We start from the raw sequence: 27,908 nt of genomic DNA, 5'->3' as shown, positions 1-27,908 counted from the left end.
TCATGAGTTTATTCCTAAATCTATAATCAATAAATACCATTATAATAAAGTTAAAAAAAACTCGCCAAAATACCAACTCAAAGGTAAAAACAAAAATGAATTTAATTTATATAACAATATTATTACATTTATTTATATATATGTAAAACAAATTTTTATTTGCCGTTTTTTTACGAATAAATTTTAACGGGAAAAGCCACTTCCTTACTTCCTTTTATATAATTTTAGACAAAATTTCGGATTAATATACATAATATAATATTATTTGGTTTTTATAATTTATTTATGTAATAACTTGTAGTTTAGTAGATTAGAATGGTAAACTTAATTTTTTTTTATTTAAATTCTAATAAGCACTTAACTTTTCACAAATAAAAGAGATAAATAATGAATAGCGGGAAAAATGTAAATAAAAATGGAAATTACTTTTCTCACTAATTGTAATAGTATATGGGGTAGGGAGAGGGCAATATTTTAATATGATTTTTTTTTTCTCACACTTTAATTGTGATTGATTTGTGTTAAAGAACTTTATGGACATTTCAAATTTAATAAAAAATAAAGAATAGAAAGTACTTTATTTCATTCATATAAATTGATGGATTAGGAAAGAGAGACCATTTAGAATGAATTGTTCAAAGATTATATAATAAACAATATCCTACCATTATTCTTTAGGAAAATATTAAAATATAGCTTTAATACGTATTATAAGTGAAATAAACTAATTTTCTTAAACAAAGGAGTATTGTTAGAAAAGATGAACATGAAATTATTCGTTGAGATATTATCCAGACAATTTACATAATATCTAGAAATTGATTTTGTCATAATTTTTCAAATTTATCTAGAACAAAATGAGCCAAATAAATTCCATTTTTGCCAATTTTATGGTTTATGAAAAATATAATCAAATTGTATTTCTACACGATTATGGTCCAACGCAAGGAAATTGGTATTACAACAGCTGATTTATTTAAATTTGTATTCATATGTTTATAATCACATGATTTTACGCTTATTTTTTTTAAAAAAAAGCGTGCTAGATGAATAGTTTAAAATGTGCCCTTATATAGAACCTAAAAAATTCTGGCCTGCGCAGTAGTGTTGTTAAATGGCTCGATTTGAGCCGATTCACAAAAACGGCTAACTCAATATTTTATCTAGAAAAATATAATGCAGGCCTGAAGATTTTTCTCATAGATGGCACAACGGTTTGAATATCTATTTTAACGAAATCTCAAGGCTTAGTCAATATTTTTATGGCAAACGGCTTAAATGAGCCGTTTAACAACAATACTGTGCAGTGAATCTGCATGTCTTTAACTTTCCCCCTTTCCTTGAACCTAAGACTAAAAAAAATACTAAATTAATAAGTCAAGAGTTTTCATATAAATATTAAATACTTGAATTAATATGCAATCATAATTATTATAATTGTTTCCTTCTTCTTAATTTTTTTTAATAATTAAGTTAAAAAAAACATCTTATGATAAAACATGTCAATCAAAAAAAAAGAGTAATATTTTAAAGATATAAAGTAATATTTTAAAGATATATATAAAAATATATTTAATAAACTGAATCACGTACACAGAGAATTTTCGCGGGGATAGGTGCATTGTGGGCATTTTCTGACCATAAATATTTTGAAATATTCTAGGCCAATATTTTGAAAGCTTTTGGCTTGATTACATTTGCATAAAATAATTTTACACCTTTTTTCCCTCAAAAATTTCTATAGTTATTATTTAAATAATTATTAATTAGGGGAAAGAAGGTGGGGATTATAATTTTTTTTTACTAGATTAAAATAATATTTTTGTAAAAAGGTAGAAATCACCCCCCCCCCCTTATCTTTATTTTGCCAATTGGTGGGCAGCTTCAAAATTTGTTTGTAAACTTGCACAAATTTTTAAAAGTTTATAAATCATATTTTAAAGTTTTGGAACTTTCATAAAATCTTAAAAATAATGTATCTAAAGATGTTGAAGCTTATTTTTTTATTTATAATTTTGCACAGTAAAGTTTAAGAAATTTATATGAATTTTATTTCAAGTTTAAATAAGTAAGTCATAGAATAGAAAGAAAAAAATAATACTCCGTGAGTTAAAATTATAAGTTAAATTTTTTTGAATATAACGAAAATTAACGAATTAATTTTTAAGTTACTTTTTAAGATAAGATATTATACAAATATATCTCTCAATATCAATTTTTTTATAATGATATCCCAAAATTTAAAATAATAGTTTATTAAATATAATGTATCACTATCATAAAGGCGTTCTTGGAAAAAGTTTGCTTAGTCTAAGGAAGCTTATTTGTGTAGAAATTACGAACAGCCATTCCTCGTAAAATAATTTTAAAAATAACATTTCACAGTTATTTATACATTTATTTTTGGTGAAAATAATATATATTTTTTTTCATAGCATCTATTTCTTTATTTAAATTTTATTCCACTTTAAGTTCCCCTTTGAATTAAAATTTTTAAATCGCAAAATTATTTTAGTATTAAAAAAATATTATATTAATAAATACTGAGTTACAGAAATATTTGAATAATTTATAAAGTAACTTTCATCATAATTAGTTACTTTAGAAATGCAACTGTAACTAGTTACAAGTTAAATTTTGAAAAAATGTAAAACCTTTTATACTATTAACCCTTTTAAAAATGTAACTGTGTCTCGATACTTTCACAGGAAATAATTTATTACTGTAGCTAATTACTCTCCATAAGTTACTTTAAACAACAGGAAATAAAGATACATAATCCCCCCCCCCTCCCAAAGTCAAATTAATAAAGTATAAAAGTTTGGTTGCAGCTTAAGGCTAGGTCCTGAGAAAATCCGACTAATTGACTTCTTTTCTTGATTTGTTTAAAATGATATTTGACTAAAACTTCACGAATTTTAAAGGGATATTCCCCCGCATCCCTATCCCAATTTTGTAAATTGCTTCGAAGCCGTTATTTATTATTTCGATAAAATCGACCTAAATGATTATAAATTAAATTTATATATTTTAAGAAAAAAAAATTAATTATCCTCATTATTGGGAAACTTTAACTATATTATTTTGGGTCGCATAAATAAAAATGGATAAATATTAGAGGAATCCCTAAGAATAAAAACCCAAAAGTATACCCCCTGATATTTTTTTTAATGTTTAAAATTTACTTAAGACCTAATAATAAATGTATATTTTTATTTGTATTATAATGGAACACTCAAAATTAGTATTTTAGATAAAAAAATTTATAAAAATGTAATTTATTATTAAGCGAAATTTTTTAGGCCCTAATTCATTATTTAAAGGTTACTCAAAAACCCTCCATAAAACAAGATAAAATGCAGATGTCCAAAGTGGTACTAGAAAAAATATACCCCTAGTAAAATAATCCACGTATTTCTTATTTTCGTAAAAATTATATTCTATAGCAATAAATACAACATCCATCCACAATTACAATATTAGGTAAACTAATTTGGTAATAAGATATATTTATTTTATTGGTAAATAATCATTATGTATATACAAATATAATTTAGAATATAATAATTAAATGGATTGACATCGAATATTGAAAGAAATCGCTCTTATAAAACTTGGAAGGCTTCCCATCCCATCAAGTACAGGCCATCGTCTAAGTTTGGTTTCAACGGTAGCCACATAGCATTTCATTTTTTTAATCAATACCCAGATTGATGGGTGTTTATTTCCAACCAGATTAGAAAAATGATGATTCCATTGATTATTTGTGCGTTCTTCGTCAGATAGAGTGCTCTCATTCACTTAAAGTTTGCAGAGAAAATTGAGGCTTATTTCGACGTGTCTGGGACTGTGAATTGCTTCTTGGGACCTCCCGTAATGCTTCTTTGGAAATAATCAAGAATATCCTTACCATTGCTCGAGATAATCGATCTCAGGAATGTCATTGCATTGACCATATCACATAAGGGAACAAATGCTAAGCCGTCCATCAGGTCACAAAAACACTATTAGATGTTAGCCTATTTGCTGATATACCTGTTTTAAATCAGTTTTAAAATATTTGCAATAAGAATAACTTTAAAAATTATTAACTATATTTATATTTTCTCCTTCCACATTACATTACAACATGAGGTGCGTTGGCGTTATTAGGTATTCCAGTAGACATGAATAAATAGTATGTATTTTTTAAACTGATTGTGGTTTGAATAACAATTATTTCTCTCCCGTTACATCCTTAATAATTTTTTTGGGAGTTAAGTATAAAATTTGGGGGAAAATAGGCCTAGAATCGGGTTCGCACTCTACCCCCCCCCTTCCCACTTCATCCAGCCCCCATATATTATTATGATAAAGCATCTCTAATAATTCATCACCACTTTTCGATTTTTGATTTGAAAAAGATCTCGTAGAAGAAATTCTATATATGTGAGAATTTCATAAAGTGTTATTTATAAGAGTCAAATTAAAAAAACAAACTATTTTTATGTGAAATTTTTAAGGAGGGGTATTTTCAGGGGTTTCTTTTCCTATTACTATATTAAAAACCCACAAAAGATCATAATAGAACTCCTCTAACATGGGATGGGGGTAAGAAAAATTGCACACCATTAAAATTTGAGGAGGGGGGGGGAGGTGACTCAAGATGGTAATTTTATTTATTATCTTAGTAACCGGGAGGGGGGTCTCAGCATTTTTAACTTAGTAGGATCTAGAGAATCTCTGTTTAAAGAGGGAAAAAATTTTTCCCATTTATTTTCTACTAAGCCAATATTATAAGAGAACCCGGAGATAGGTGTCCATTCGCCATGACAGATAAAAGATGTAAGGACTGAATTTTAATTTAACCAAGATCAAAGTTATATATCGGATAGAATTTTTATGCTAAATCCGACCAAAAGTCATTTTTTTTGCAGGTGTTGACTGGCCATAATATCTGGGGTTGACTCTTTATATATTCTATTTAAACAATTTATAATATTTTTTTTTTCTAAACACTAGCAGGCAAAGATATTTGTTTATGGTTCATGATATGACTTAAATGAATATTATTTACTATTTATAATTATTAAAAACTTACAATTCATTTACGAATATTATGGCCAATTATTCCCCGGTCAATTATTTTTTTCCATTTCTTATTACTACATGGTCATTTAGGTTGGGGAAATATTTTTGTTATAATTTTTGAATTTAATTAGATATATCAATAAATCATGGGCTATGTCCGGTTTGTGTCGGATATTTTTAAAAAAAAACACAATTTTAGAGTTAGAATCAGAAAAAGCTTATACTCCCTCGGGTCAAGTTGGGTTGGGTCAAAGAGTATTTGTCCTTTTGCAGGTGTCTCTAGTGAAGATTCCATTTATATGTAATTTTATAAATTTAAATGAGTAAATTCTTCGAACAGACAAAATTTAGAACGCGATTTCTGCTTCAATATGACGCTAAAAAATTTTTATTTTTTTAAAAATATTAATTATTGGATTAATTCATCGAATATATGAACAAACTGTAGGGTAACATAGTATAATTATAGATATGGAGTTAGAGAGGGGTGACCCCCCGGTCTCCTCTACGTTAGCTAGATTAATTTTAATTTTAAAAATTTTGAATCACTTATCGAAGAACCGTTTTAGGCCGGTTCATTTATAACCATTATTTATTATAAGATTTGCAAATACAATTAACTTAATGGATTTCAAGGATTATAAAAAAAATATTTACTTTTTATCGCAGGTTCTAAAATGGTTAATTTTCATGATTAAATTTGAGGTGTTATTTATCATACAATTTTAATGAGAATTTTTATAATTTTATAATTTTATATTTGTTATTCAATATCCCTTTCCTTAATATATATTTTTTAAAAAAAATTTTTTTTTACAAGTATATTATCCATATAATATCTTCCTGTGACCTTTGTTATGAAAACGCCATCATTATATAGAATTTCCTTTCATTTTTCTTAAAATTAATTTAAAATATATATATTATAAAATATAATAAAAACTCCTTATGATATTGAATTAAAAAAAAAAATTTATTTTATTTTTAATTGTATCTTTTCTTATATAAAAAAAAAATGAAAAAAAAAAGTGTTGAAAAATGGACTATCATATATAAGAAGGAAAAACTTCGTTGTAAAAAAAATAAAATAAATATAATTCTAGCAAATTTAAAGATGAAATATAATAGTAATATAATTAAAATATTAAGAAGATAGATTAACGGGAAAAAGAATGTTTTAATATTTTCAAACATTTACACCATCTTTTTTTTTCTATTAATATAAATAAGGGAATAATTATAATTATCCTTCCCCCACCTCCCTCTTATATTTTTAAAAAAAGGTGCAATATATTATATAAGTCAATTATTAATATTAGCTTTTATGAAAAGAAAGAAAAAAATTGTACTATATAATTTAATGTCTTGATATTTTTTTAACCCCTTTGTTAATATGCCTCTGTCCTTGTTTATCACCGAGAAGTTCCCAGTCGAAGGTAGTTTTATCATCAAACATTGAGTCATCTATTCCTGATATGATGATTAATTTAAAGCAGGAGGGGGGATCCAATACCAGCATTCTAGGTGCTTTGGGATTTAGTGTTGTTACACTGCTTGATTTTTTTTAAAAAAAATAACCAAATATTTTAACGAATAAAGATTACGCAAGGGGACAGCTATTAACGAAATCTCGTATCTATAATATTATTTTACTAAAATCTTAATTTAAATAGCTGAATCAAGCTCTTAAAACATTGGTGGGTATTTTAACCAAACAATTATATATATATTTTTTTATTGGTCCTAGGTCATGTTCCAACCTACCCTGTCTTGTTTCGGCGTACCCCACTTTTTTTTATTGGTAACACTAAAATTTTAATATTTATAAAACTTAAAATATTTTAAAATTTTTGTCATTTGTATAACAAATTATATAATCAGGTTTAAAACTTAAATTCTCAGATTAAAAAATGTCGCCCACAAAAAAAGATATGAAGCATTCAGAAAAGCGTCAAAAAAAATATCTGCGAATTTAAAGTAAAAATTCTTAGCTATATAAAAAAATTTATTTTTCAATTATGAGCAATTAAGGAATTCTATTTTGAGTTGATACGTCTTAAATATTATTTTTATAATATATATATATATATATATATACTTATTTTTTTGTTTATCAAAGAAAGTGTCTTATTTTAGCCAAGAAATGTTAGAGCCTCGAGATTTCGTTAAATAGATCTCCAAACCGTTCTGGCCATCTATGAACAAAATCTTTAGATTGCGCAATATTTTTGGCTAAAATATTGGGCCAGTCGTTTTTAAAAAAAATTGAGCCGTTAACATTACTGTCTTACATCGATAATATTATGAATTATTATGTTCAAATATGTTCATCAGTGTCAAGTCAAAAACTTCAGTGTCGAATCATATATACTCCCCCAACCCCATTGTATGTATAGTAATAATCTTTATTTATTTCCATTTACCACTTTAAAATTAATAAATATAATTTTATATATTTTTAAAATACTCATTTTTTTTGTTTTAAAAATTTTTTTTTATTTTTCAACTTATATATTTTTTATTTTTTTAAAAGACTACATAATTTTAACGTGGGATAATTCCTAATATATTAACTAAAAAAAATTAGTGTTCTTTCTTCTTTCAAAACTTAATAAAATAAAAAATTATTATCCCATATTTATAATTATTTTTATATAATTTAAAAAAAAATTAATAATGGTAGAAAGTAGATGAATGGAGAATGGCTTTATTTAGCTATAAAGTTTAAACCGAATAAAATTTATATCAAATCTAGATAAATATTTATATATTTTTAAAAACACAAACTCTTAATAGAGAGAAAGAAACAAAAAAATTTGAAAATGAGGATAAAAAGTTTTTATTGTAATAAATAATACTTTTTGGATCTTGTGTGAGGATTGGAGGACTGAAGAGTTTAATTGTTAATAAATAGATAAATTTTTTTAAAAAAATGGTTTTATTTAATAACTTGAATTTAATTTTGTTAGACCGATTTCTGACTTTTAATTTTTTTTTTTTATATTTAAAACATAAAAATTCTTTATATTTATAAAGTTTTCATTCCTACCTATAATTATAATATTTTTTTTTCTTCTTCTACTTCAAATGGTGGTAAACATAATTTATGAGGATCGAAAAGCAAATAACATTGTGGATTGTCTCTTATTGTTATAGCTTCCTTGGTAATTCGTGCGGTTCTTAAGAACGGCATATATTAGTCGCGTAGGGACTTTTAACATGAGAGGCGTAGGGTAAAGAAGTAAGATCATCCTTGAGGAGGCGGGTGATAGGGAGTATATTTGGGGTAGTGGGTGGAGGATTAATATCATTGGCTTCCCTGAGGTTACGTAGTATTTTAAGGGCTTCCTGGGTACGAATTACACATAGTCCTTTACAAATAAATCTTTTGCTTTTTTATAACAATCACAACCAAATTAACATCAAAAATAAATAAATCATTTGGGCTTATTTTTATTCTAGTTAATTTCTTTCTTTCTTTATTCTAACTCTTAGGTTTTTAAGGTAGACTTAAATATTTAATTTTTTTAAACTTATAATATACATTGTATACTCTTAAAAGCCTAAAATATAACTTATATTATATATTATAAAATAATGTTATATATACATTTTATAATACAATAATAAATTTCTCACAAATTTACCCACCAGAGTTATATACCTATATAATATCTGTCTTAATTATTTTCCTCACCTTTCTAAATGCCCAGTTATATTAATCTGGGATAAAAAAATTTACACAGAAAAAAATACAATTAAAAAAATACAAACATTAAAAATTAAATATAGATATAGATATACATTATATAATGGTATTAGTTAATAAAGCTATGCATCCCAAAAATAATTATCAATTATATATTTTTATATTATATTATTATACCTTTTTACCTTTGTTTTTTTTTTAAAAAAAAATCCCATATTTAATATATATATATATATACTCCAAAAAAAATTTTAAAAATATTTTAAAAAAATATTTTTTTATAGCTGAAAAAATAAGGGATAAAAATTAAATAAAATGTCAAAGGTTAAGCGTCGTTTTGGCAATATTTTTAAATTATATTACATATTTTACAGATAGTAAATTAATGGGTAGGAAAAGATTATTATTTTTTTGAATAAATTAAATTATTATGTTTTAATTATTTAGCTATATATTCGAAATCAAAACAATAATCATATCATGTAATTTTTAAACTTAAAATAATCTTTCAAGAACAGGTTAAAGAAAAACGTTTTTCAATAAATAATATACCTTTAATGGTGTAGTGTCCTCCCGTTGACATTTAGTAGAGAAGTGTTTTGAAATCAAGAAAGCTTATTTTTTTCATATTTAATATTCTTTAATAAACATATTTATTAGTTCTAAATTCTCTTCAACTCCTTTGAAAAGCAAAATAATTCCTCCATATATTTCCTTTACGGATCCTAATATTATATATTAGAAACTATCAAAATGTTGTTTCTCTCCCTCAAATGCCTAACTTCTTCTTCAGAAATTTATTAATCCTTATATTTCTTTGGAATTTTTCTTTTTTTATTGTAAATCTCCCGCATTTAATCTATTGGAGGAATTGGAAATCAAATTTTTTTTTGTTTAATTAAAAACTGACTCAATTATTCAACATAATGTTTTTTGCTATACATGTTAGAAATTCTATTTGGAGTGGGGGGGTACTATGTGGGGTTTCCTCCAGATTATATTGGAGATCTTTATGCCCACTTATTATTTTTGAATAATAGTTGTTATTTTTTTATAATTTATTAGCTTTTACTAATTTTTCTTTCAAATCTATGACTACAGCAAAAATTTTAGTTTAACTTTCTTTATGTTTACAACTATAAAATTTCAATAACGTTCAAGGAGTCTCTCTCCAAATTTTTCTAAGGGACTTGAACCCCTTCCCTACTTCTCCTCAACGATGGTTACTGTTTCTATATCTGTATTTATAATATTATATAGGCAATAAACTCTAGTGTTACACTGTTATTATAAATATTCAAATAAAAGAATTTGCTATTTTCTTTTGAGAATATTTAAAATAAAATATTTTAATTTTTTTTAGTAAGAAAATTTCCAAGAAATGATTAAATATTTGCCCTGTTAAATAATTAATTAAAGATATATATAACATTAATTGTATTTTAAAAAAAAATATATATATATGTATAAAATAGGTAAACATATATTTTTATTGAAAAATGGGTCTTTTTATTCGTTGTCGCATAAATATACATAAAGAAATCATTTAAATTTTCATTAAGGTTTTATATGTTTGCAAGCCTAGACATCCGAATAATTAATGAGATTTCAAAAATAAAAATCTTCAACAAATCAATAATTAACTGAAACACATAATATATAGTATATATATTAGAAATCTTCTAAATTTAAAAAAAAATAAATAAAATGATACAAAAAATAATAGAATTTTAAAGTATACGCCCACACAACCATTATATCTTATTATGTTTTCTAATCCTGATCTATCAAATAGTATATATATATATATATATAGTTCAAAATTTAATAAAAAAAAAACTAAAATTTTAAAATAGAATGTGATTGAGATTATGAGATTATTTTATATCTTTATCTGCCAAATAGCAAGCAGCATGGTTATAAAAATTATAAAGATAGTCAAGTTTTATATTTTCAGTGCATCCCAAGCACATCTTCTATATTATCTGTAACGAGTTCTAAGAAATCTAATACCCTTGAATACGGAATAATAAATATTTTTAGATAGTCAAGTAAATAATAAAATATTTATGATCTTGATACAAAAGAAAATAATTTTTTATGATGAATTAAATTTTAATACTATACAAAATTGTTTTACTTTCATTTAGGTTTTCACTTATCTAATTTCACTTTTAGTATGAATTTATATAAGATATCTAATATAACTTTTTCTGGGGGATAAATTTACCGGTAGGGTGCTTCATATCCAGAGTTGGAAAATCATTTATCTAAAGGTTGATTGATGTTCTATATATGAGCATGCTTAAATTTAGGTTTTCTTTACTTAAATGATGTTTAGAGTGATGAATTGAAGGTAGCGAGAATACCTAATTGATTCCAACATTTTTACTAAATGAGCTAGAAATTATGGACCAAGTTAAATCAGAACGTGGTATATAAATTCTATAATATTTGAAAGAGTTGTATACTTTCGCCTCAGCAAAGCAAAGAAACATCAAAAATAAAAATTTGGCGAAAAAGTTGCGATAAAATGGTTTTAGGATCAATAAAATTTTTTTTTAATACGGAGCCCACACTTCTAAATAATCGTATGGTAAAGAATATGTTTTACAAAAATACCAAATTTGAAATATTTAGCTATAAAAAAGAAAAAGGGTTATGGCGGTTGGCCTTATGCCTTATATAGAACCGGTTCCCTCAAAAACATATTTTCCCGGTCTTAGATTTTGAAAGTCACTAGCAAAAATATTTTAAGCCAGGTGGTGTAACTACGGATAGAACAAGACATTTATTTGGACCAAAAAAATGCTTTACATTACGATTGGATTATTTTTCTTAGGTTTAAACGAAGCTTGTACAAGCCATTTAACATATGCGCTAATTTTAAATTTTTAATATGGCCAGAAATTACTATCAAAATTTTTTTTTTTGCATTTTAATTATAAATAAAGGGGAAAAAATAAAATCAAATATACTAGAAAGAAAAAAGAAAATTTAAAAAAAAAATACACTTCCCCAGCCTTCGTGAATAGATTAGTTTTCACAACTATTTACCACCTTAAATTCAATGATTACGCAGCCCCCCTTTTGAGTAGTGTTGTTAAACGGCTTGTTTTGAGTCGATTTTTAAAAACGGCTAACTCAATATTTTATCTTCAATAATATTACGCAAGCCTGAAGATTTTGTTTGTAGAAGGAATAAAGGTTTGGACATCTACTAGCGGAATCTAGAGGCTTAGGCAATATTATTCTGGATAAAATACAACCGTTTTTAAAAATCGCTTTAAAACCAGCCGTTTACCAACACTACCTCTGAGGTAAATATAAATATCTATATAAATACAATAAATATTTATATGCAATAAAATGATCAAATTTCTAATTCCATCAACATTCCCAAGCAAAGGTTTCACTCCTCAATCTCGGCGTATGGCATGATCTTAAAAATTAATTATTTATAAATTTATTTTTTGTATATTTTATTTTTGGGGGTGAACAGGAAATTCTCATAAAAATGAGAATTAAGTAAATTTCTGAATTTTTTAAAAAGGGGGGGGGGGAAGGGAGAATTTTTAGCCACCTCCCCACCTGTTCCAATACATATTTAAATTAATAATTCTTAAACTAACACCATTTTAAGCTGATATCATTATTCTTAAGAGTTTTTAAGAAATTATTTGTAACCTAATATATAGACTAGATTCGATTTAATATTTGCTATTAGATAAGCCTCATATAGTACTCTCTTTTTGAGCAAAACACTTTTTTGAGTCCTTATAAAAAGGATGAAACTTTCCACAATAATTTATTGGAATTAATTAAATCAATAATTATTTAATAATATTTAAAATTTAATTCGAGTCTATTTTATATTTTTTTTTAATAAAACAAAAATCAAATTATATATATTTTTCTAATTTAAACCTAATAATGAAAAAAAAAAAAATTTTCTTTGTTTTTTTTTGTATCAAAGAAATTTTTTTGTTTTTATTTTTGTTACAAATCAATATAAAATATTAAAAAATCTTATTGAAAAGGATTTGCGACTTTTAATATTAAATTTTATTTTATTTTTCTTTAAAAAAAATCACAAATTAAATTAATTTTAGAAATTATTTTAAAGTTCTCCAAATCAAATCTTGGAAAGAGATGTATAAAAAATTTATTAAAAATTTACAATATTATTAAAGTTTTTGAAGAATTTTTAATAAATATTTTTAACAAGTTTATAAATAATTTTTTTTCAAACTTTAAATAAATATTATAATTTTATTCAAAATTATTTTTATTTGATTAGAAATTAATAGAAAAAAAAATTTATATTAAATTTTAAACATTTTTTTAAATAAAAAAAATAAACTATGATAAAGACCACCAAAAGAAAACTTTCGAAAATATTATGATCATTTGTAAAATCATTTAATAATGGAACATCTTCCCTTCGCTATGCCAAGAAAGTTGCGGAAGAGAGTAGATGCGGGAGAACCTAGAAACACTAACCATGCGAATCATTTAAACAACAATTTCCTCCCGACTGTCTTTAATTTAGATTCCATTATTCCCATACCGAATGGCGCTGACAAAGGAATAAATTTGTTGTACAATTCGTATTACGCCAACTTGGCTAAAATGTACGACACAAACGAAAACAATTATTACTATGATTTCGTTAGTGGGAACAAATGCAATGGTGGTAGGGTGAGGGAAGAATTATTCCCTAAACAGAACTTCTCACAAAATGGGGTGAATTCAGAGCCAATAGCCGCCCAAAAATTTGATACAAAATGTCCCACCAAAATTAATTATAATGATAATAATGATGATGATGAGGAAGATTACGTGAATCCGAAAATGGAGATCGAACGACCAAATATGTCAATATTTAAATACGATAAGATCCATTCAAATTACGACAACGTTGCATTGTCATCACCTTACATTCCTACATTATCCAGCGGATCGTCGGTTAAATGCAAAAATAACTGTAATAATTTTGCTAATTGTATTACCACCATTAATCACTATGATTCCGAGGAATCGGTCGAAGAATTAGGCGATCTCAACTCTTTCGAATCAAAGCCAGCCTCAAATTTTGAGAGCAATATGCCCAAAGAGAAGCCCGAAACTTATAAATTCGATGAGAGAAATTACATAATTGGTATAGATAATCGTTCTTCAAAAATCAATTACTCTTTCGCAGGTAATAAATTTCAAAAATTATCCTTCCGAAGTAAATCATTCGACGAAATCTCGTGTCACCAAGAATATAACAACGAAACGTGTATGAAAGAAGGACACAATTCACTAGATAATATTATCAATAAATTTCAGGAAGATGAACATGGCCTCGATAATGATAAAACGATCGCTCCAACTGAGGGAAAAGGAAGAGTGTCAATTGAAACAGGAAACAACCATAGGGAATCTGATTTTAAATCTCTCCGTGATGGTGAAGCAAAATGTTCGCCCAATATCGAAGCCTTTTATAACGCAATCAAACATTCATTGAAAACAAAGGAGCTCCAAAAAAATGAATTGAACCGTAAAGGGGATAATGAAGACATATCGCTCATCATCAAAAAGGAGTTGAACGCGTTAGTTCCCCTTCTGATAGATAATATAATAGGTAATTATTTCCAAAATTTCGAAAAATCCAACGGCCACGCTAAAGGCTCGATTGAAAATGTTGATTCCGAACACAAGCATAATAATAATAATGAAGCCAAGAGAAAGCGAGTCATTAGTGACGATCCCTTTACTGCTGGTAAAGTTTCAAATAAATCTGCGATTTTGGAGAAACAGGAAATGAAGGAGATACTCAAAAGTGATAACAATGAAGGGGAGGCTATCATGACTAGGAACGATCATTCAAAGTTGTGGCGATGCAGCGACAAAAAATTGCTATCAAATATCGCTTGGCAAGATGTCACATGCTTTAATGACAAGAAGTGTTTTACAAATGAAACCACCTCCCATGTCAATGCGACAGGTGAAGATCATGATTATCGTGATAATTCTTCTAATGTTATAGGCAAAATTATTGAACCAAGCTCGAGTCAATATTCGGTAACTGATGAGCATCATAAATTAAATAACACTGAGTTGTTATGTCCGGTTTCTAGAAATAAGGTTTCCTACTCAGCCGTCAATCATTTTCATGGGCTAACGCCAAATATATACGATTACAATCCATATAATTATAACTACAAACTCGATTCGAGTTTTCCTTTTAAACATAACATATTTCCAAGTATTAATGGTTATCATAGCCTAAACCTAAAGCCGTCCTTCGAGAATATTGGAACACATGTCAACACGAATGAGAATACATTTAAATCTGCCGATAGCACGAAACTTAATTTAAATAATAAATTAGGCAAAGAGGTTCTTATCGCAGATGATTATAAATCCGAAAAAAGGCACTCTACAATTAATTATGCGCATGACGTCACCCCTATATCTAGCCGCCATATGAAATTAGAAAATTCGTGTTATTTTGATCCATTTAAAATAAATTTGTGTCATACGAATACCGATTTACATAAGCTCCAAAATAACAACTGTCCTAATATTTACCACGAGACAACTTACTTTAAACATGATTTAAGTCAATTACAACATAGCGACATAAAAATTGAGACAGATTACAAAAGCCCCCTAAATAATGAATACGACCTATTCGATTACAGAAATCTTGAGTACCATGATTTAGAAAAAAAGAGCCTAAATTTTACTACAAGTTGCCATCAGGGGAGCCCGAATAATAGGAATATCAGACGCTTAACATCCCAGGATTTTAACGGTTCCGAAAATAAAACCGAGATAATTTCGAAAATTGTTCAGTCAAACAACAAGATGGCTAAGAAATCAGTTTGCGAAAAACCTCCACCCGCGCCATATTTTTCCATCAATGAGGGTATCGTCCGATACAAGCGCAAGAAAAATGCAGCCAACAAGAATTACTTTAATTACTATTACAACGCCTATTTCAACCGTTTAGACAAAGCAGGAGGCCAGTTCAAAAGCAGTAATTATCTTTCCATGATACGCAAAAGATTGAAGAGGTATCAAACCCGCGTCTGCGCGACTAATCCGCCACCAACGACACATGCCAATAGAAATAATATGATAATTGATGCGCCAATATACTCATATCCTCCTGGATACCCCTTGAACATAAATAATGATCGATTTAATCCAGAGCTTTTTAAATCTAACCCTTTTATAAAGACGAAAGAGGAGGAAGGAAAAACATGCACTGAAGAAACAGCTGTGAATAGTGAAGATTTTGGCGGAGTTAAAAATAACCTTGACATTTATAGAGACACGATCGAAGATATGCCAGACACGCAAAATATCGATGAAAAAGTTAACAAGAAGATGATTCCACCGAACATAAACAAGGTGGAATCAATGGTCGCATTTCAACCTGAACCTAAAGTTGTCCCCTACATAACTTCTGCGCTCAAAGTCTACCAGCCCACTTTGGATTATATTGGATCAGCCACCACGAGCCCATCTCTCTTTAAAACGTTTTCGCCTTATCTGGATGGCGCAAATTTATCGTCTTTCTACAATCAGAATGGATATTATCAATTAGCGGCTTATTACAGGACAATGCTAGGGCACAACACGGACTATACCACCTTCACTAACGGTCAGAAAGATGGCAAACACCATTTTTACAATGAGAAAAACGTTAAAAACCTGAACTTAAACATTTACAACAATTATTATGGTCCACGATATAATACTGCCTCTTACATACCTTCTTTGCCACATCCCGCAGAACAAAACAAGGACGCATTCCTCACCAAGCATAGTACGCAAGAGAGTCAAATATCTCACACCTCCAATCACCCTGATACATTCGTAAATAATGTCAACGGCACGTCAAACGGCTATTACCCCGAATTCAAGTATGACGCCTTTTTGAATACTCCCCTACCAGAAAATAATTTGAACGATAATAACCTTAAGTTGATTCCCACGTTTCTAAAACCTCAACCCACGGCCCACAAATTTGACAAAAAAGTGAGGAATAAGAAATCCCTATCGTACCAAAACGGATCATACGGCACATTCCCTTCCGCTGTCAGAGATTCGAAAGCCAAACTCAAAGACGAATTGGCAGAAATTTTTAGCAGCAATTTTGAAATAAGTAATAATAAAATATTTATTTTTTTTAAATTTTATAATCATTTATTTACTTACAAATAATATATATATTATAGAATCATTCCCCATTTTTCTAAATGAGTATTAGATATTGTTAAGGTGTCTATTTTAACTTTCACATATTTTTTTTAGAGGTTCACATCATAACTATGTAGAAGTTAGTAGTCAACCAATATAAATAACACTTGATAATAGTTTTCCAGAAAAATTGAAACTAAAAAAAGAACAAGAGCTCTAGCCATCTGTCACGCTGTTTAAATAATACTTAGTTTAGTTAATACACAAAATATAGCATTGTAATTATTTTTCTGATTCAACTTATTATCTCGCTGACAGATTAACTGAGATGCCGATTTATATATTTTTGCGATTTAATATTTTGGTTATTTTAATTCTTAAATCCCTAATAATCTTGAAGACTAGTGAAAAAAATATATAAAATTATAAAATATATTCTAATTCAACTTAAATTATTTTCAACAAATAATTTAGAGTTAATTTTGACCTACCTATAATAAATATAACAGTTTTAAAAATAAATTAAAAATTTTAAACTTATTCTTTATAATCAATTTTTGACAAATATATTAAAATGTTATATAGATGGTTGGGATTGGATATGATATGATATAATATAATTAACCTTTATTGAAAAAAAAAATTAATTTTTTTTAAAAATTTTGTAATCATAATTATATTTTTATTTTGAACGTGAGAAATTATTTTTTTAAATATAAAATTATGAATTTTATAAAACATTAAGCAAATTAATGAAGCCCAGAAATATCTTACAATATGATTTTTTTAAAAAAAAAAATTTGGTGAAATAAAGATAAATTACTGATACCAATAGAATCAATTAAAAAGACCCCAAAAAATAATTTTTCTATATATATAAAAACATAATTATGTGTAAAAAAAATTATTATAGTAAAAAAAATGTAAAAAAAATAAATAAGGTAAACAAAATTATCAAAGGTCATCATCAGATTCATTTGCGCGTTATTTGAGGAAGAAAAATAAATAATACATGTTATAAATATATAGAAAAACACGTGAGAGTGGAAATGAGGAATAAATAATATTGTTCTACATCACCCATGATTTTTTTGGATGAAAGAGATTAACATGGGTTATAATGCGACAAAGACATTTTTAGGGAGCAGTAGTGTTTTGGGACCCAATTAAGATTTTAGCCAAAGTAATATTATGTAAGCCTGAGATTTTTCTCTATAGTTGTGAGAAAGTAGCTCTGATGAGTTTGGAAAGCTCCGATAAATTTTGAATATTAATTGGATATGGATTCTTTATATTATTTATTTTTTTGTTAATTTTATAAAAAAGTTTCTTTCTTATTTTGAGTATATTTTTCCTTTTATTATTTGGAATGTGAGCCCATATCCCCCATTCTTATTGAAAAAATATATAGCGGGTAGCGTGCACTGATGAACCAAAAATGGTAGAGATTAAAATTCAAATTGTGAGGAACATTTCTTGTAGACGAAGAAATAAGTGAACATAGAGTAATTGGTCAGAATTCTAAGTAATAACTGCAAGCAAACTTTAAAAAATATGATTATTGGTATAGAAGGTTATCATTTGCAAATAACCACTTTTTTTTCAAAAAAAAGGTGTGTATTTATGTTCCAAGTTAAATGGGGACTACAGGGTATAAAGGGAGGAAAATATTTATTCATTAAGCCATAATATAATAGAGTCATGCATGGACCGATTTAAATTCGAACCGAGTAAGCTATGATAGAACAATCGGTCGAATTCGGTGATTTTAAGATCCGTTTTGGATCAGATAGGACCCCGGACCGGAGAATATGACTCGAACCGGAAGGGAGTTGGATCTCGAAAAAAATTGTGCCCCTTTTCAGATTTAGTTATAAAAATATCTAGAGTTTAAAATATATACAAAAAATTTTTGGATTTAGATGGAATCGGACTTATTTTCTAAATTAAAATTTAGGATCGGATAGAGGCCCAGACAAAATTCTTTTACCTCGAAGAATAGGTTCAAAATAGGGCCTCTAAATATATCAGAGACTTGTAGTCATAGCCGTGCCGGGGCTAAAAAAAAAATTTTTCTAAACTCGGCCCGGGTCTAAGTAATGTAATATTTTTTAAAACAACCCGGGCCGGGCGGTGCAAATGGTAGCCATGCTGGTCTCTGAAATGCATTCTAATTTTTCATTACTAATATATATTTTTAAATTTTACTATCAATAATCAAGCCCGCCTAACACCTATTCACTTGCGAAAAGCAAAGTTGATGTTCTTTTATACCAGGTATCCCAATTCGAACATCCTTAAAACTTATTTCGCTGATATCAAATTCAATCGAAACAATATAGCCCAGCTGGTTAAATGGTTCAGTAATTTCAGGTTAAAAAAAATTTTTTTTTTGCCTAATATATATATATATAAGGGAAGGGAAGATGGGGGATAGTGTTGTTAAAAAGCCCTATTCGGGTCTATTTAAAAAACCGCCCGATTAAAATTATAACCAAAATAACATTTTGTAACCCTAAAGATTTTGTACATATCTGGCAGAAATGCTTGGACATCTATTGCTAAATCTTGATGCTTACATAATATTACTTTAATTGGGTTTTTAATGAGGGACATGGGGGCTAATAGAATACTAAACTAAGGTTAATTGAATTATTTAACATAATAGCATTCTCAATGTCATATGCTGGGCAGTGATAAAGAAAATTTTAGTTTAAAGCTGATATAAAATTATTTTAATGCGGCTATACCTTGTTCAAAAACATCAAAAAATTTAATTCGAAAAACTTTCAAAATTTTATCTTTTAATTTTCGAAATATATAGCAAAAAATTTAAATTTAAATAGTTTTCGATAGATTCTTTTTCTATGCAAGTCAAGAAATATAGTAAACAAATATCAGTTTTCGAGCTATAACAATAATTTTAGATAACATAATAATTTATCCCCATTAAAAAAAACGTGCCCGTATCATTTTTTTTCCTTTCAATTTTCAAACTTTTAACGTTGTTCACCCTTAAAACTTTCAAAAACAAGTTTTGGAAACAACCTTAACCCTGGACTCCAAACTCTGCCCGAATAACAAATTATTCATATTCTATTATAATAGTTTTCTATTCGCAATTAGGCCAGCCAATCAAATAAGAATAGTATCTTTGATTCATTATTCTATTTTGAAATATGCACTTGAAGCCAAAATTAGTTTATTTTTCTAAAATCGATTCTCCCATATATTCATTTAAATTAGATATAAGAAATGTTCAATTTGAGGATATTAATCTATTAGTAAATCGGGAGCCTTCCCGACTTTCAAATAAATAGTCATCCTGGTGGTTAGGGCTTACCTTTTACTAAAAAAATTTATCGAAATTTATAAAAAGAAAAGAGAAGCGTTAAATATAATTTATAAGTTCAATATTTAATTCAGTGATAGAACTAAGTAACATGCATACATATTTATCAGAGTTGTTTAAAGATACTTTTTAAATGGATCTAGATACAGATACATCATCTAAAGTAATATCTAGATACAGATATTTTAATCAAAAATCTAACTAGATACAGATACCACATTTTTATATCTAGATACAGGATCTAGATACTTATATCTAGATCCTTTAACAACTCTGATATTTATGAATGAATAGATCGAATCATTTTACATTTATGTGTATAACTTTAGCTTTTTGGATATTAATTAAATCCCTGGTTCCATCTATTTAGTTAATTCAGATATTGCCTAATTTCTCTAATAGATTGTTCAAACCTTTTTGCCATCTATAAGCAAAATCTTCAGGCTAGCCTAATATTTTTTTGGATAAAATATTGAGATAGCGGTTTTTAAAAATCGGCCCAAATCGAGCCGTTTAACAGCACTAGTTGACTCAATAATTTTTTTTTTTTAAATCCATATTATAATTTAATTTTAATACATTCATTTTTTTGTGTCCTTAAATTTTCTTTTTTAAAAATTGACATTTAGAATAATTAAAAAACATTTTTCTTTATCAATTTAATTATTATCATATATTTTTTTTTTCCTATGATTTCCTAAAGTTAATTAATAATTTATCTTATATAAACATTTGAAATCTTTTTATAAGCATAATATAAATATAATAAATTGTAAAATATACGTGTATACGATATAAGAGGTCAAATAAGGTGACCCATATAATGTCCCGCTGCCTGGTCAATTTCACATTTTTGTTACATTTGAAATTTTATTTTCGTTATTAATTAAATTATTTATTTAATTAATTAGTTAGATAATTGTGGAGATAAGATCATTATAATTACATATTATCTGATTGATGATATATTATACCATAGATATTTATGTACAAAGTAATTTGAATTATATTACTATTTGTGGTAATTAATTAGATAAGAAGATATAGATTAATATAAATATAATTAGATATTTATTTCATATTTTTTTTATATTATATTATGGAGATCAAGATTGTGATAGGCTTAAATTTTTTTTTTTAAATATTACTATTTAATTTAAAATCATTATGACAATATTTGACTTGATACAGGATCATATAAATTTAATAAAAAAAAAAAGAAATTTAAATAATAAAATAAAAATTATATTTAATTTCTTGAAGAAAGAATACAATCTCATTCCAATTAAGATTTAAATAATATCATGATCATGATGCATAAATAAAAGATTTTCATTTAAATTTTATTATTTTTTAAAATGCTTTTGTTGGGATTCATAGAACATCAGAAACACTTTCCTATAAATCTTATATTTAAAATTATACATTATTTGTTCCAATTTTTTTTTTAAATCGTAAAGCAAAAAATTTGATCAAGAATTGAATTTTTTATGTAAAATAAAAATATTTGATTTTATTTATTGAAACTAAACGACATATAACATATGTCTTTTATTTTGAGAAATTATAAAAATTAATTTCTATATTTAAATAAATTCGGGCCGGGCCGGCAAAACATTTTTAAAAAAATTTCGGGTCGGGCCGGGCTTGAAAAATTAGGCCCGATGCAGATCACTAAATGCTTTTTAACAACACTAGTTATATGGTCCTGATAACGTCATTGAATTTTAGAGATATATTATTATTTCGATCATCTATATACATTTTTTTTATACTGAATTCTTTACCTTTTTTTTTGTGAAAGTGTGTTTCCTTAAATTTTCCATATAGATTTTATGTTCAATATTTTTTTTTCTTCCTCCCATTTTTAAAATAGATGTGTCTTAATATTTTTTTATCGATAAGGAAAGGTAATTAGTTAGGGTAGACTGATGATAAATGGCCATGTTTTCCTGACAGCTTTAAAGATTTCCTTCTAATGAAATAAATTTTAACATTAATAAATAATAACCCCACTCATTAATCTATAAATAAAGTGTAAATGAAAGATATGTATAATAGTTTTTTTTTAGTTAAATCATTTTTAAGTGAAAGTAATTTAGGTATGGTATTGAGACCATATACCGTGTGAACAGATTCATTTATAAAAGTTAATAAGATTTAGCGCTATGATTATCATATTTTAATGGCAACTTTACCTTTAGCCAGTTCATTGCTTTCCTATCTATAACTATTAAATGATAGTTTATATAGTGCTAAATTTAGCATTTTATTTCCTGTTTTATTTTTGAATAAAATTTATTGTTTAAGGATTCTATATATAATGTTATAAATACCAAGGCGCATTTGATAGACAAAAAAAAATGTAGAGCGAGATTTATTTTTGTTTTTGTTCAACAGGGTGCCAAAATTGTTTTTCAAATATTTATTTTTTTATTGGACTAATCAATCAAATAAGGCATAGTAACGCACATATATTTTTTCTTAACATAAAATCTACTACTAGGAACCAGGACCTATGCCCATCCCCAAAATTTATTTTTTTTAAAAATTTCTCACTGAAATAAAAAATAAAAGAATTTGGATTTTTTCTTAGAAATGATATTTTATATGTTAATTTTAGCTAACAATCACAATCTTCCTTCATCTATGACCTTAGTTTAGGGACATGCTCAAATTAAATTATTTATCAACCTCAAATTAGAAATATTTCTTTATATTATATTATATTATATTAAAGTATATATATTTTTTTAAAAAATATATACACCTGCAAATTATCGTATATGTCCAGAAAAAAAAAATTATTAAACGGATAAAAAATAAAAATTATAATTATTTTGTGATTTTATAACGTAGGAAGGGATAATTTATCATTAAATAAGATCAAAATATTTATATACTTACATTAAATAACTAATTATAAATTTAGTATTTTTTTTTACTTTTTAGGTGTTATAAAAATTTTTCATTTTTTTTGTAAATTAATACTTTTTTTAAAAAAAATAAAATTTAAGAAGCAAAAAAAAATAAAAGGATTTTCATTATTTTATTTTTTTATCTACATAGTTTTGTTTTGTTGGATAAATAAAAAAAAAAATTTAATCTAAGTAATAGTATTATATTATAAGACCTCGTTCCAATAGGAATTTAGCTAAAAGGTCACCTTAATAAATGGATGAGGACAACGGGAGAAGGCAGAGAGAAATATACCTTATATTTTTAAAAAATATATATTTATATAAAAGATTAATAAGAAAGATTATAATGCATTAAAAAAAAAGGAAATATTATACCTAAAATAATTTTAATGATTTTTTTTTGAAACCTAAGTCTTCTTAAATAGAAGGAACGATGGTTTAAATGGACTGGTCATCTTTTATATAAGAATTTATTATTTTATATATAAGTTTTTTCATATAAATATACACATATATGTATAGGGAAAATTTAGTTCATTTGTCGGTGTAGAGTTTCATAAAATAATAATAAATTAGTCATGGCTTTGATAAATTGAAGATCAGTTAGATAAAATATAGCATATTTTCTGATGTATCATTTTCAAAATAATTTAACGTGTATATTATTTCAAGTCTTCTTAAGGCTACATCCGAGGGCCCTTGATGACTAAATTATAGAGTAATTCAATTATAAAATGGATATTAAATATGAATGTTAATTAAGTGAGTATCCCCTTCCCTTACGTACCTCTCTATAGATTCTTACCACCGTTTGAGGGGGCCCTGATGTAAAGATAGGTATGGAATGATAGACTTTGAATTTAAAATGCTATTTAATAGAAAGAGAAAACTGGAATTAGTTATTTATCAAAAAAAAAATCAATAGAATCTAATTAAAAAAATTTATTGATCAAAAAGGAAAAAACAGAATAAATTCAATCAATTTTCGTTTTTCCCAGATATAGATATATTAGTTTAAGGGGTAATCTTTTATCTATCGCAAAGTTTCCCTAATCGATTGAAACTTCTCATGATGATTATCGAATAACTTTTAGTGTTGTATGATCAATTCTAATACATCTTTGTCAAGCTATTAGCTTGACCGAAAGTTTGAAGTCCATTAACTAGAAGCTTTGGACAATATTTTTAAAATAAAAATTAGATAAGCCTTTTTATAATTGGCAAAGTCGGGTATAACAAGCACTTACCCATCTAAATGATTTATTTTGCATAAATATTCTTTTCTTGCCAATTTTTTTTATCCTTTTCATATAAATAATATATATATATTTTTTTTATACAAAAAATATTTACGATCATCATCCATTAAATTTGACACTTCAGAGAGTTTTTCTATATCCAAATAGAGAAATTCGCAAGACAAGCTTTAGCGGATGGCACCACAGATAATCAAAGTCTGGTGATAAACGAGAGCTCCGAACTCTACAGGACCCTTATCATGCATTATAATCGGAATAATCATATTCAAGTTTTTAAATTTTTGTTAAAAAAATATACAAATTTATAAAATTAAAACTCTAGTAAAATTAGCTACGAATTCTTAGGCCTAATTTAGATATCAGGCTATCAAATATGCGTGTCAATACCACTTAGGTAAATAGTAACCAAATTCCCAAATTCAGTGAAAAAATTATAAGCTAAATTTTAGTGAACTATGATGGGGGGATTTTAAACTTGTTTTGGATTCATTAAAGAGCCATTTTTTTTAAATAATATCACCATCATGTCGCAGTATAAGTTGCGATAGTTTAACGAGTTCTACTCTAAAGTATAATCGTTAAATTTTTTTTCTCATTATAGGCAGTTCCATAGCTGAGTTAATATTCGTAAAGAGTGATATTAAGATTTAATTGCCCATTTAAACGCTTAGGGCATTCGCATTTTTCTTTAAAATATACATTAATGATCGAGAAATTGTTAATCATCTTTGAACGTAAGGACAACGTATAGGTTTACACTCAATTCGAGTTATCAGTCAATAACAAATATCATGATCAATTATGTAAAATTGATAGGATAGTAGAGCTCAGCACAGACCAAATAAACAAGAGTCGGATCTGACCAGATTCTGGCCGTTCGGGCTCGGGTGAACATTTTCTTAGACAAGATTTAGAATTTATTTCTGCCGGATTTACCCTGCATTAACAGTTAGCTTAAAATTTTAATTTTTCCCTTAATCGTACTTTAAGAAAAAATAGACCCAAAGCAAAGCTCTATAGGATAGGTATTCTGGAAACTAAAATACGTTTCCGGCTTAATGTGAGTTTTAACATTTAAAAAAAAACACTTTCAATAAATGATTCTGTTTATTTATCCAATTAAAAATGATTCATTTTAAGCGAGTTTTTTTTAAAAAAGATTTTAAGAATTTTGCCGGAAATATACTTCCAGAGAGAGTAGAATATCCCTATATCTTATAATTTTTTTATCAAATCTCAAATAATAATAAAAACATGTATTTATATATAATATATATAAATATATATAAAGGTTCCATCACATTTTCGAAGTGTGTGCCAGACAACACTCAGAGAATTTTTTAATGCCATCTGTAATTGCAGGGATCGCGAGCCATCTTGGAAAAAGAGCATATACAAAATAATAGCTCAATTGGATATCGCCGTTCCGGACTATTTCAAAACGCAAAATTTTTTGAAGCAACTCGAATGAAATTTATGTTTTTATAACAGAAATTTTTTTTTATAAAAATTGATTTTTTTTTATATTCCCCCTAAAATCATTTTTTTTAAAAAAGAAGAATTCTTATTATAATAAAGTGATTATATTATTAACCAATATCATTTATAATGGGTCCTCAGCAGGCCAGAAATTTGAAAATTTCAAACATTTTTTTTTACAAAAAAAATAGAATTTTCGCAACCTTAAAACTTTAACTAAGAATTTCTCAATCGAAATCAAAATCAAAACCCCCCTTAAAAGCGCCGATAAACTTATAAAAGAGAATGCTATGTCATTAATATATTTATTAAAAATATCAAATTTTGTGTATTTTTTAAAAATAATTTATTTATTTTTATTAACTTTTTAAAAAAATTATATTATTTGCACTTTTTTAAATTGAATTTTTCTTTTTTTTTAAAGTAATATTAGCCAAAATTTTAATTTGAAATAAAATATATATTTATAAATAAGTTATATTAGATATATTATTTATAATAATGAAATATAATTTGGAAAACTATTATATTATTATTAACACACTTCATAAAACAAATTTTTTTAAAAAATAAAGATATTGATATAAAACTATATAAATGTATATATTAATTTTATCGTATTCAAAAAAAGAAGTTTGACTAAACTCCAAATGCCTAGGTAAACTGCAAATTGATAAAAATTACTATTTATATATTTTATCAATTAAATTCGAAATTTTTTTTCTTATAATATAAACTCAATAAAAAAATTGCTCGATATAATAAGAAAATAGGGAAATCAATAATATTTATCTTACATAAGGTGGCGTGTAAGGGTTAGGTTATTATGTTTAAAGTCAAAAGGATCGCCAGATATTGGGTAAAATATGTATCTTAAAAAGTAACTTTAACTAAACAACTACCCAAAATACCAATATCATTTACCAAGGTAGGAAGGAATGAATGTCTAATATTTTTTTTCAGAAGTATCATTATAAACATAATGTTATTTTTATGTTAAATAAAGAATTATTATAATAAACAAGGTAATGCAGATATTAATTAATCTAACTCAAATTATAGAATGATTTTAAGGGATTCAATATTATAGTGAATCACTTATTGTATTGATTAGCTGTAGGAATTTTTAGTTAGTAGAACAAGAATATTCGGTAGTGATTATATTTTATGTTATAACTAAGAATATAATGATATTTCAAAATTTAATTATAATAACGATACAATTCCAATTTTAAAGTTAAATAACATATCTTAAAAATATAAAAGTCAAAATCTAAATGTTATCAATATTATTAATCTTTATACAAGTAATTTAGCTTTCTTGTTAATATGAAAGTAAATTATATGTTTTTTTTATATATAATAAAATATCGCCTCAGAACAGAAAAAATATAAACATTGTAAATAAAAATTGAATATATTATAACAACAATTAGCAATAGGAAGTTTAATGTTTTTAAATTATTTTATTCTTGATAATAATATTAAAATACAAAAACACCCCCTTGCGAATTAAATATTATATTTTTTTCTAATTTTTTTTGATAATAATTATTACCGTTGAAAGATTTTAAAAATTCGATTATATAAATTAAATGAAAACATGGTTATTATTTTATATCACTTTCTTTATTAAATATACCAAGTAATTATATTTTAACTACTTGTTTATTTCTAGATTAAGAAATCATTAGAAATTTAATTTACAATGTATATAAAATTCATACCAATAGCATTTACAGTTTATTTAGATATTTCCAGCTTGCCTAAACATATCGCCACTTCCAAACACGACGTTTTTTTAGAACGTTTTCCGAAGAACGTTTTTCGCAATATTTTTTTCTTCCCATCAAACAACTATAAAGCTGTTTTTTATACAAATAAGTCTTATAACAAGATATTTTATTTTGAGACATTAT

The 27,908-nt window shown here is 26.1% G+C and overlaps 1 protein-coding gene across 1 annotated transcript; it reads left to right on the top strand.

The window, feature by feature from the left end:
• The first annotated feature begins 52 nt into the window (after positions 1-52).
• On the top strand, positions 53-25,981 carry LOC135927058 (uncharacterized). Its single transcript, XM_065462995.1, has 5 exons — positions 53-83; positions 13,153-16,943; positions 19,201-19,351; positions 24,635-24,779; positions 25,802-25,981. The coding sequence occupies exons 2-5, from the start codon at positions 13,208-13,210 to the stop codon at positions 25,979-25,981; spliced, it is 4,212 nt and encodes a 1,403-aa protein (XP_065319067.1). The 5' UTR covers positions 53-83; positions 13,153-13,207.
• Positions 25,982-27,908: the final 1,927 nt, after the last annotated feature.

The sequence above is a fragment of the Gordionus sp. m RMFG-2023 genome, chromosome 3, assembly GCF_954871325.1.
Source record: "Gordionus sp. m RMFG-2023 chromosome 3, tfGorSpeb1-WG-v2, whole genome shotgun sequence".
NCBI lineage: Eukaryota > Metazoa > Nematomorpha > Gordioida > Chordodea > Parachordodidae > Gordionus > Gordionus sp. m RMFG-2023.
This window is presented reverse-complemented; position numbering and strand designations above follow the sequence as displayed.

Bases quoted from the DNA above. Each gene is read 5' to 3' on its own strand.
- LOC135927058 (XM_065462995.1), top strand. From the start codon at position 13,208: ATGGAACATCTTCCCTTCGCTATGCCAAGAAAGTTGCGGAAGAGAGTA. The intron at 16,944-19,200 runs GTAATAATAAAA...TCAATAATCAAG, and splicing joins TAGCAGCAATTTTGAAATAA to CCCGCCTAACACCTATTCAC. The intron at 19,352-24,634 runs GTTAAAAAAAAT...TTGACACTTCAG, and splicing joins AAATGGTTCAGTAATTTCAG to AGAGTTTTTCTATATCCAAA.